Source organism: Furipterus horrens, unplaced genomic scaffold (assembly GCF_987537825.1).
Source record: "Furipterus horrens unplaced genomic scaffold, mFurHor1.1.pri manual_scaffold_4, whole genome shotgun sequence".
NCBI classification, from domain to species: domain Eukaryota; kingdom Metazoa; phylum Chordata; class Mammalia; order Chiroptera; family Furipteridae; genus Furipterus; species Furipterus horrens.
Window position 1 is genome coordinate 7,110,097 of NW_028327174.1, and position 12,275 is coordinate 7,122,371.

Sequence of the window (12,275 nt, forward strand, 5' to 3'; positions counted from 1 at the left end):
GCTTGGGCGCCTCAAGGTCCCCACTGCACTGAGTACTGCAGGTAGATACTCTTATGATTCCCAATCTATCAAGGAGGAAGCAGAGGCTCAGAGTATTTAGTACTTACTGGGTCACACAATTAAAAAGCAGAGCCAGGATTTTAACCCTGGTGTCTTTGACTTCAAAGTTATGCTTTTTTAGCCTCACTGTGTTACCCTCCCCATCCCACTCCAAGAAAGATACCACGCGCCCTACCACCACCATAACTCCATGCTTCATGACCCCACCACCCTAATTTGAAGTTGGGTGGTCAGGCTGTTCTGGGTTTTGCCCTCCATGATATGATTGGCCATATTCTGTTCAACCAGAGGGGAATAAATAAAACAACTTTTCTTGGCATCTCCTTGTTTCTAATACCCATCCTCATCTCTTCCTCTTTCTCATCACACTCCCTCATCCCCCAAGAAAAGGAGGAAAGAAGAGGAAAAGAAAATATAAAAGAAAGAGATATAGGATAATAGGCTAAAGGAGGGATGTGGGTGTTCTTCCGAAGCTGTTTTTACTTGGACAGAAATAGAAGTAAATTCAAGCCCTCCAGAAGAATGTGGAATGCTTTAACACCTTCTTGTACTTTACCTCAGGACTTGGTTCAAAGGAAGTTCAAAGAAACTTTAAGATTTCCTTGGTCTACATGTTTTATCTGAATCACTTAGTTAAATAATAATAATTACCGTTTGTTGAGTATCTCTTATGTGCCAAAATTACTATAAGGGTAGAGCTAATTGGCATAATCCCTGTATATAGCAAACTCCCAATGAGTAATACTAAATATATCTTGAATCCTCACAACAGCCCTAAGAGATAAGATCTTTCTGTCCTTCTTTTACAGTCAAAGAACCTGAGGTTCATAAAGGTTAACTAGCCCAAGGTAACATAGATAATAAGTGTTTGAGTGAGAATTATGATATCAGGTAATAATAATTGTAGTCACTGGGCTAGTACCTTACCTAAATGCTTTTGTTTTATTCTAACAACTCCCCTACTAGTTAGGCAGTTATTATCCCCCATTTAAAAGAAAGAAACACACTTAGTTAGAATGGTTAAACAATTTTCCTGAGGTCACATGTCTAGCTGATAAGCCAAAATTTGAACCCAGGTCTAACTCCAAAGTTCATATACCACACAGGACATTAAGGCTATAAATGCCTGGGGAAAGGTTGTCATACTGTCATTTGAGAGACTTTGCAGGGATACATATCCATCACCCTGGTGAATTAACCAGAATTTAGGGCCTTCAGCCTTGCAGGCAGAGATTTCATTTGGTCAGGCTACTAAGAACAAGTCCACCTCTCAGGTGCCGACTCACATTAATCAAGTTTATGGGAATCAAAGATCAGAGGTCCAGTTTACTGATATCGAAACATGTAACTACATCTGAGGTTCTTATGACCAGTGCATTCCCTTCCTGTAGTCAGACCTCTATAGGAATTCAAATTTTAATCCAAAGTTATTTCCTAAATATGGAATCCAAATAAAGGGAAATAAATGAGTTAGAAGAGTAAGACCTGCCACATAGGAAGTACTCAATAAATCTTAGTTGTTATTATTATTATTAATACCTATCTAGGGAAGAAACCATGACTCTCCTAAACTTATATGCAAAATTGTGTATGTGTACATTTTTCTGGGGGAGAGCCTCTATCTTTTATTAAATTATCGACATATTAGTGACTTCAAAAAAGGTTAAGAGCCATAACTTTGTCCCAAAACTACACAGAATCCTGAATCCCTGATAGGACAAGTAAAATTTAAATTGGCTTGACATTCTCCCAGAACTAAGGCTGTTACACTGTGCTGCAATCTATTTAAGTATAACCTCTTAGTTTATGACTCATTTTAAGTACCTTTGTTCCTTCCCATATCTTTCCTATATATTTTCTTAGTACTTTTGCAAATCCTATAATTTATTTCCCTATTTAGTTTATTCAAAGGATGTTTCTGTCAGAACATCCTTAAAAGGTTCCTTGAATTATAGCTTCTTCAAGATATGTCACAAATCTGTGTACAAAAGGATATAGACCAGGGAGACCCAAATTATCTTCTCTTCTGTATTCATTCAACAATATTTATTGAGCGCCTTCTATTGTATATTATAGGCACTTTTCTAAGCGCTGGAGTTACAAAGATGAACAGGCTTTAGAATGGGGGGGCACTGAGACCCATGAATTAACAATTACAGCGTAGTGTGCTTTACTAGAGGAATATACACAGTGGTTCGAGAGCACAGAGAAGGCAGGTTCTGTTCCGTTTCGGGGGATCAGGCATGGCTCCCAAGGAGGGATGACACCTGATGGATGAGTAAGAGCTAAATAAACAAACCCAGTGGGAAAGGGGCTTTCATTTCAGAGGAGATCGTGTGTGCACAGGCATCGAGGTGTAGGAGGAGTTGCTGAAATAAGAAAAAAGAAGTTTGAGAGAGAAGGAGGAAGAATGACTACAACTGTAAATAAGTATGTAGGTGGCAGATAAAAAAGGGGGGAGTTGAGGGAACGCATTCCTAAGAGACTTCATTTTCTTTTTTCTTTTTCAAGTATATTTTATTTTATGCTGTTAAAGTTGCCCCAGTTTTTACCCTTGTCCCCCTCTGCCCGATACCCACCTTCCCTCCAGCAGTGCTCCACCTTAGTTCATCTCCATGGGTCGTGCATGTAAGTTCTTTGGCTTCACCCTTTCCTATACTTGATATCCCCTTATTTTGTCCCTACCAATTATACTTCTTAATCCCTGTATCATTTCCCCATTCTTCCCCTTCCCCCTCCCAGCTGATAATCCTCCAAATGATCTCCATGCCTATAATTCTGTTCCTGTTCTGGTGGTTTGCTGAGTTTGTTTTTGTTTTTTAGATTTAGTTGTTGATAGTTGTGAGTTTGTTGACATTTTAATGTTCATAGTTTTGGTCTTCTTCTTTTACTTAAATAAGTCCCTTTAACATTTCATGTAATAATGGCTTGGTGATGATGAACGCCTTTAGCTTTACCTTGTCTGGGACGCACTCTATCTGCCCTGCCATTCTAAATGATAGCTTTGCTGGACAGAGTAATCTTGGTTGTAGGTCCTTTCTTTTCATCACATTGAATACTTGTTTTCAGCCCCTTCTTGCCTGCAAAGTTTCTTTTGAGAAATCAGCTGATAGTCTTATAGGCACCCCTTTGTAGGTAACTCTGCTTTTCTCTTGCTGTTTTTAAGATTCTCTCTTTATCTCTAACCTTTGGCATTTTAATTATGATGTGTCTTGGTGTGGTCCTCCTTGGGTCCAACTTGTTTGGGACTCTCTGTGCTTCCTCTACTTGTATGTCTATTTCCTTGGCCAAATTAGGAAAGTTTTCTTTCCTTATTTGTTCAAATTAGTTTTTAATTTCTTGCTCTTCCTCGTCTCCTTCTGGCACCCCTATGATTTGGATGCTGGCACATTTAAAGTTGTCCCAGGGGTTTCTAAGCCTCTCCTTGGTTTTTTATTTTTTGCATTCTTGTTTCTTCTTTTTTTTTCTGGTTGAATGTTTCTTTCTTCCTTTTGTTCCAAATTGTTGATTTGAATTCCAGCTTCCTTCCCTTCACTGTTGGTTCCCTGTATATTTTCCTTCATTTCACTTTGTGCAGTCTTCATTTCTTCCTTTATTTGCCATACTCTATGAGTTCTCTGCACATCCTTATCACCAGTGTTTTGAACTCTACATTTGATATGTTGGTCATCTCCATTTTGTTTAGTTCTTTTTCTGGGGTTTTGTTCTGTACTTTCATTTGGGCCATATTTCTTAGTCTTCTCAATTTGTGTTTGTTTCTTCGTATTAGATAGATCTGCTTTTACTCCCTCTCTTAGTAGCGTGGCCTATGTAGCAAAGGCACCTGTAAATTGTGTGGGGCGGAGCCTTAGGTAATTGCCAGGGTGGGGCCACCTGCTTCACCACTTTGTGGCTCTGTTTGTGGTGGGGGGTTTGGAGAGGGGACAATGCCACTGCCTGGCTTCTGGCGATTTGCCCAGCCCTCACCCTGTTTCCAGTCACTTCACCCACTTCCCATATGTGATTGGTGCCCTTCCAGTTGCTGCCCCGGGGTTTGCATGTGTTCTACAACCAACCAGGCCCTTTAAGCAGTGAAAATCCCACCGTTTCTTCCACCATCCCAACCCCCACTGGTTTTTACAACCAGAGGTGCTGGGGGTTTATCTTCCCAGTGCTGGAACCCTGGGCTGTGCTATCTGGTCTGGGGCTGGGATCACTCACTTCCAGGTAATCCCTTCTGATTTTTATCTACCACATGAATGTGGGACCTGCCATTCCACTGCCACCACTTGTCCAAGCCCCACTGCCTCTGCACCCCATCTTTGTGACTCCGCCCCTCCTACCCATCTGGATGAATGTGGCTTCTCTAAATTCTTAGTTGTCAGACTTCCACATAGCTCAATTTTCTGATGGTTCTGGTTATTTGCTTTTGAGATCTGGTTGTAATTCTTCTGTGGTTGCGCAAGGAGGCTAAGTGTGTCTACCTATACCTCCATCTTGACTGGAAGTCCAGAGCCTTCATTTTCTTTATGAAGAATCAAGCCATATTGTGGAAGTTGAGGGGACAAGAATAGCGAAGGGGACTTAAGATCACTGAAAGTTTGGAAAAGAGCTGGTGAAGCTAACCATGCTCTTATAGGAGAATTACTAGTCAGTATTGAGAGACCATCTGTTCATAGCTGTTAAAGCTTTTCTCTGCTCATTTAGCTAATTCTGACTACCCTTTCTTGTCTCCCCTTGATAGGATCTTCTAACTGGTCTACCTTCTGTGGTATCATCAATCTTTCTACAGTCCAATATTTTCATTGATATTTGTATAACTTCCATATATGAGATTATTATCACTGCAAATTCATAACCTGTACAACACTGAAGCCTTCCAACATACAGTTAATATACAAGAAAGATGTTTCTCTATCTGTTCAATCTGCTCTCATTTACATCATAGCATCATGAAGGAGGGTTGGCTGTTTTTAATTTTGAGAGTAAGTTTATTAAAGCTGGGGACAGTGAAACAAGGAAGGGCTTAGGACAGAAGCAGCAAAAGGAGAGTCTTGGCAGGGCTGCTGTGGCTCACTGAGAAATCAGAAAAAACGGTGCCTGAGAGACAGATTCAGGGGTTAGCCCAGGAGGAGCAGCCGCTGCCCATTGCTCCCTTGATTGCAAGGCTGTGTGGACCCTTAAGAGTTTAGGAGACGTGTGCCTGTCGGAGAGGCAGAGGGAAAAGGGGAAAGTGTGGCACACTCCCGAGAGAGAGAGCATGGGTTGGGTGTTTCTTATTCATTAGACTAGAACAGTGCTTGGCACACAGTAGGTTACTAATAGATATTTCTGACAAATGAAATGTCTGAATAAATAAATTGAATGTATTTTGCAAAGAAGAAAAATTGCTTAACCCCAAGAGTTATCCTAAGACAGTGAGTAATGTTTTATTTGTGGGATTATTTTCCTATTTAAAAAATCAAACAAAAAAACATAGAACTATTTATCACAGAACTCTCAGAAGCCTGAACTGGATGGTCCCAGACCTTACCCCACTTCAAAGCCAATGAACAAATCTGTTTGTTCAGAATACATACCTACTCCATCCCCCGTATCCTCCACAGAAAAGTTGCCTTGAAATTACAGATAGTACTCTATATAGACCATATACTATAACCTGAAAAAGTGTTTTTAATTTAGTTTTCAGGCAGACCCAAAAAAACCCATTGGGGGACACATTCTGGCTCATGCTTCAACAACAAGAATAAGCTTGCGGAAGGGAAGAGGAGAACTGAGAATTGCGAAGATTTATGACAGGTGAATAGTTTCTTATTCTTAATCAGATTCTTGTACCTATGATATTAAATAAAATTGCCTCTCCTGAGAGGCTTTCATTATACCACTGGACGATGTTACATGTTTGAATTTCCTTCTCAAAAAGTATTCAATTAATTGGGAAATCCCTACTATATACTAGGTTCTAGGGATTCAGGGGTTGTATTGATAAATGGCTTGGTCCTTGACCTTCCAAATCTTACAGTGATATTCATAATGAAATAATCGATTCCATTTGAAGTGTGGTAAGTGCAGGAAAATACAGAATATGACAGGAATATGTTCTCCTTTTTTTTTTCCGCCAGTTTTCTTTTCAAGTTTCAGTTTAAATATCACTTCTCCTGACCCTTGCAGTCTAGGCTATACCATATATTACACCTTATATCTTTCACAGTATTTTATTTATTTAAGAATTATGAACAATATATTTTAAAAAGAAACTTACTACATATCAGCTGTTCTAAGTTCTAGGCATAGTGAAGTAAACAATAAAAACAAGGCCCTGTCTTCATGGAGCTTACATTCCATTCATAGTGATTTATAGTATAGCATATGCCATCCTTTCTAAACATTAAATACCTTGAGGATGGGGACACTATGCCTGGGACATCACAGACGTACAGTATTTGTAACTGACTGATTAGCCACCCTGAGCAAAAAGGTAAAGATGTGTAATAACTCTTTACTCTAGGGAGGGGAAAATCAACAAAAAAAGAAATCAGGTGAGCTCTTAATCTGTTTTTTGCTATGAATCACAGTACTTATTACATACTGTCATTGAATAAATATTAAATAATCAGTTTCCACATCTATATGGTTTTTATTCAGACCATTTGGTTTTCATTACCTGTCTTGTGGAAGACCATAATATTCAAATGCTGTGTGTTATAGCTTCAGCAGTCTCTAGAAATTTGTTAAAAATTTGTTGTTGTTATTAAACAGGATCGTTTCATGTTTTTACTAAAATTTTTTGGTCTATATCTTGGACAGATTGCTGTGCTTAGAACTTTTCTAACACTTTTCACTCTGAATTGTAATCAACTGATTACATGTACATCTCTCTCACAACAGGGACTGTTTGGTTCTTTAATGTCCCCAGCACCTAGCAAGGTACTTGGCAAATAATAGGAACTCAGTAACTATTTGTTAAATAAATGGATCTTCATGTTCAAACATTTGTATATTTCATCAAGTCCTCCAGCTGGGCAGGAACAAACACCTCCTTCATTTCTTACAGTCCTAAGAGAATACTAGGGTTCTGGAGACTCAATAAAGGATAATTCAAGCTATCATAGAAATTAGTTATCAAATTTTCATAAATTTTAATAAAAACAGCAAAACTAGATCAGAGCTTAAAATGTCAAAATTTAGTTCTCTAAGTTTCTAGTCTGTGTAGCACATACTGTCTTCTTTCTGGTCCTTAAAGATTTCTCGCAAAGAATTCTCCTTGACTTTAAAACTTTTTGGAAGAGAAGATGATGTGGCTAATAATTATAGCTAACACTAATTGAGTTGCTACTGTGTGCTAGGCTTTACACCGAGAGCTTTATATATTTTTTATTGTTTGTAACAACCACCCTAAGAGATAGAGATCATTATCCCAAGATAGAGGAAGTGAAAACAATCCTTTGTAAAACTAAGTCAGATCATATCTATTCTCTGCTTAAAATCCTCCCTTGGCTCCTCATCTTAACTTACAATAAAAGCCCAAGTATCCACAGCGCACTGCATAAACGGCCCTGTTCCTATTCTCCCTGCTCTCCCCCTGGCTCAGTGCTCCCACCTCAGTGGGCACCTTGATGTTCTATACACATCAGGCACACTCCTACCTTAGGGGGTTTGTGCTTATTGTTCTCCCTGCCTGGAATAATCTTTCCCCACGTTGCCCTCTCTCTGGTTATCTCCTTCACCTCCTTCAAGTCTTCGATCAAATGTTATCTTTTCAACAATGCCTATCTCGATCGCCCTATTTAAAATTACAACTCGCCTTCTCCCAACTTCCATACTTCAAATCTCCCCTACCTAGCTCTACTTTTTCTCTCCTTATAACACATCATTTTCTAATATATCCTATAATATATTTATAATGTCCATTATTTATTGTCTGTCTCCTTCCCCCCCACGTATAAGTTCCACAGGGCAGGGGTATTCATCTACTTTTTTCACATATAAATCTCAAGTGTGTACAACAGGGATGTAGCAGGTGCTCAACTGATTTTATTAATGACTATGTGAATGAACTTGCCCCAAACCACACAACAAATAAAGGGTGGAACGAGGATTAGAATCTATTCTGTCTGAATCTAGGGTCTGCACTTTTAATCATTACACTATTTCTTAGTTTATGAGGGATGGTCTATTTAGGGTAGACATGGGTAGTCTACTATAGTTATCCCATGTCTTCAACGACTACCTTATTTATACACGTATAAGAAAAAGACATTTCTTATTAAAAAAAAAACAGAGAATTCCCCAAGAATTGAGTAGAAAGGGTTCTCAGACGAATTCCCAGGCGGACAGGAATGACTACAAAAAGGAACTGAGCCCGTTTTCTAGAATGTCACCAGAGTAACTGCTCCTGTACATAGCTATAGCTGGCCCTCAAGCGTTTATTTTTCTGTCTTTAAAAATTTTAAGTAAGTGAATAAAAACCCCATTTATTTTATTCCAGTCAGCATATCTGAGATCAGTGGACATTAAAAACAAACATCACTACTGAATTCAGAGGAAGAATGCATTTTAAGTAATTGCAAAAATAATGAAAAGACATACAAATGGTCAGGTGTCTGAAGTAATTATTTTTTACTGTTTCTGTAACAAAACAAAAAGCCTGGTTTAACTTTACAGATACCTTGCTTGGCTTCCCTGTTTCTCAACTGCTTTTCTTCCTACCATTTGTAAGAGGCCAACTGAGAACATATCTAAACATAACTTCTTATTCTTCTCCTCTTTCTTAAACACAAAACAAGCTTTCTATTCCCATTTTTTTATGCTATTATCTCTACCTGGATTACTCCAATTTCTGCCTCAACGGCCCTTCAAATATTATCTGTGAAGCCTTTCCTAATCAACCTACCTGACATAATGCCTCCTTTCTTTAGAGTTCTATAACATGTACACTGACTTTATGAAACAGCTTACTTTACGTATATGTCATATGTGGTAGTTCACCTGTTAGACTTCTTGAAAAAGTACTCAGTCTCATTTTTATAAAATCATAGCACATGCTGATTTTCAAAAAGTTAAAAACATGACTTTCTTGCAAATAAATATAAAATAAACATGTCAAAAGATTTTATTCAACTCTGTAATTAATGAGGAAACCACCGATTCAAAGGATAATTTGAGAAAAAGATTTACGTAGTCAGTCAAAAGAATGCTTAAATAAAATGCAAAATTGGTTAATATCTCATCAGACAATAAATTGTAACATTTGAAGTTGTCTTTTTCTACTAGAGGGAAATCAGTTGCTTCTCTACACAATGAAATTCATTTAATTTCCATTGCTATAGACTGGAATAATCTGCATTGTCCTCAGACAAGAAACATCTGCATTACCGTTAGTTTCTACAAATTAACTCTACCCTAGAGTTTTAGAATAAATTAAAAGATAAAATTTTAAAGACCATATACGCATGACTGATGTACAAATATCAAACGTCAGTTTATTCAACTCTTTAAATGCAGTAACCAATAAGATTTTACAACCAGATCAAAAGAAAAAAATCAAATTACCACACATATGTAGTCAGATAAGGAATGCTGAAATGAATTATAAACTTGTCAGAAATGGTCACAGTATCCATAGAACTGTAATAAATTACATGCCTCCTCACACAACTTACATTTCTCTGAACAAGAATAATTTGTATTACTCATAGTTTTCTACAACCTAGAGTTGTAAAACAGCTCAAAGACAATGAAAAGCACTGAGTCCCCATAGAATTGGATAACTTGGAAAGATGTGCTAGTCAACCTGTTTTTCCACTGAGGTACTCAGTAATTTTTTAATTATTTTCCATCTTTCACAACTTTCCCCTACACTGGTCTAGTCAATAAAAGGTACACAGCCCTTTGGAATCAGATAAGCCCCTACAGGTCTGCTACACAATGCCCGATAGCACAGTAAGAGCATGCTCAGTTATCCCTTTCACCCATTTCCAAGGTTGGGGTAATTTTTTTTGACATTCAGAACCTTACATATAGAAGTTGTTCAATAAACGTTTGTGAGGGTTGATAATACTTGTGGGTAAATTCTGTAGTCCTCATTTAGCTGCACCAACTCTGAGATGTCACTGGAGACTCACGAAGACAGGAGTATGATGCCTGAGACATGAACACAGGAGTTACAAAAGTAGAGCTTTTTTATAAACTTCTGTTCCCTTGCATTCTGTTAGCCCTGACATGCCTGAAAATGAAGCCACCTTCGCAATAACTGCTGGAGGAGTTGGGGATGCCAAGGAGTAGGTGGTGACCTGATGCACGTTGCTTCTTAGCGCTCATTAGGAGGTGAAGAAATGAGCAGTCTCTCATATCAGGCCTGGAAGTAAAGAGTTATTAAAGGAAAGTCAGCAAGAGATTTAAAGCTCTATTTACCTTAGAAGTCCCTGATTTATAATGTTACACTGTATGTCAATTTAGGAATATATATGAATGAATAAACCTATTGAAAACAACTTGGGGAAGTGATACCTGGTTCTCTCACTGTAATTTTTTTTTTTTAATTGTATGATACCATTTGTGTGAAACTTCCAGAATAGGCAAATCCATAGAAAGTAGACTAGGGACTGCCAGGCGCTGGGGTGGGAGGCTGCTAATGGGCCTGGGGTCTCCTTCTGGGGTGTTAGGAATATTCTGGAACTAGAGGTGATGTTTGCACAACACTGTCAATGTACTACATACCCCTGAATTGTACACTTACAAATGGCCTAAATGGTGAACTTGGTGTTACGTGAATTTTGTCAAAAAAAAAAAATTTTTTTTCTTAAATAAAGCAGTGCTCTGATTCTAACATGTGCATTTCTTCATCATAAAAGAAAAAAGCAGTAAATGACAGGGGATGACCAGTTACGTCCCAGGATCGGGGAGCCCGGGCAGTGGGGAGACTGGGGGACCTGGGAAAGCGAGCCCCACCTCTGCAATCACCGGATCGTGTACTTGTCCCACTTTTTCTCGGGGTCATAGGGTTCCCAGCGGCTGGCGGGGAAGATGTGCTTGTTCTTCTCGTACCAGCTCCTCAGCACCACCTTGCCCGCATGGGACTCGTCCTTCTCCACAGTGGCGTCACTGAGCAGCCGCACGTCATCATGAACGTCGAAATTAAAGAGCGGCCCACTCTTCCCCCGCGCCTTGGTGACGATGAAGTCGTAGAAGCTGTGGTGGTGGGGTATGATCAGGTCCTCCTTGATGTACATGAGCTGCTCCACGCCCGCCGACCGGAGCTCACTGAAGTCTTTGCGCAGGATCTCCAGCGCCTTCTGCAGGAACTGCTGCATGGTGTTGCCTTTCTTCATCTTGACGGTCCGCCGGTGCCCGGAGCCATCCCAGTAACTGAAGGTGATTTCAATCTCCTCGCTCTTGATCTTCTCCTGCTTGGCTTCCCACTCCTGCCGCAGCTCCTCCCGGAGCCGATTCTCCTCCTCCTCGCGGTCGCGGTCGGGCAAAAAGCTGGTATCCACATCGGGGTTCTTCCCCAGTTTCCTCTTCTTCGTGCCGATCTGTTCCCGCTCCAGCTCCTCCTCCGGCTCCTCGCCCACCTCCTCCTCTTCCTCCACGGTGAAGGACAGGCAGGAGATCTTCCGCTTGGCCTCCTTCTTGCGCTCCTTCTCTCGCAGCTTCTCCAGCTGCAGCTGCAGCTCCTTCGACTGCTCCTTCTTGGCCAGCTGCTTCTCCCGTTCCTTCACCAGGGCCTCCTGCTTGGCCTTCATGTCATTCAGGGTCACAAGGCCCACGGTGCTGGACTTGAGCTCCGCCTCCACGGCGTCGTAGTGAGCCGAGAACTTCTTGTCGATGTTGGATTTCATGATGTTCTCCTCAGCGATGCGCTGCTTCATCTGCTCCATCTGCTCGCGCTGCTTCTCCCGCTTCTTCATCAGGTGCATGGCGCGGCCCGCCTCGCTCGCGGCGCCCTTGTACTGAGCCATGGCGGCGGCGGCACAAGCGGCGGTGGCGGTAGAGGCGGTAGAGGCGGCAGCGGCGGCAGAGGCGGCAGAAGCGGCGAACGCGGCGGACGCGGCGGACGCGGCGGCGGGGAGAACAGCAACCACAGCCTGAGCGAGACAACAGCCCGGCGACCCCGGCGTACTTCCCGTCAGCCCACGCCGGCGCCGTGACGTCGGCTACCAGGAGACGCGCAGGCGCACAGCCGCGCCGCGCCCCCTTCACGCTCGCTTTTTAAAGGGAACCAGGAGGCGAAGGCA

General features: G+C 40.9%; 2 protein-coding genes across 2 annotated transcripts in view; one reads left to right on the plus strand and one right to left on the minus strand.

Annotated features, from left to right (window-relative positions):
• DMC1 (DNA meiotic recombinase 1) overlaps positions 1–10,581 on the plus strand; it is a 29,437-nt gene extending 18,856 nt beyond the window's left edge. The window contains exons 12-13 of the mRNA XM_090272423.1: positions 5,722–5,838; positions 10,254–10,581. Of these exons, the coding sequence (XP_090128549.1) occupies positions 5,722–5,838; positions 10,254–10,323 (187 nt within the window). The 3' untranslated portion in view covers positions 10,324–10,581. The remainder of the gene's footprint in view (positions 1–5,721; positions 5,839–10,253) is intronic.
• LOC150011024 (protein FAM50A) lies at positions 9,267–12,005 on the minus strand. The gene is made up of 2 exons (XM_090272424.1): positions 10,990–12,005; positions 9,267–10,396 (listed from the first exon to the last, which is right to left on the minus strand). Exon 1 carries the CDS (start codon positions 11,997–11,999, stop codon positions 10,998–11,000), a length of 1,002 nt encoding a protein of 333 aa, XP_090128550.1. The 5' UTR covers positions 12,000–12,005; the 3' UTR covers positions 9,267–10,396; positions 10,990–10,997.
• Between the last annotated feature and the right edge of the window lie 270 nt (positions 12,006–12,275).

Excerpts from the sequence above, each read along its gene's own strand:
- LOC150011024 (XM_090272424.1), bottom strand. The coding sequence starts at position 11,999 with ATGGCTCAGTACAAGGGCGCCGCGAGCGAGGCGGGCCGCGCCATGCAC.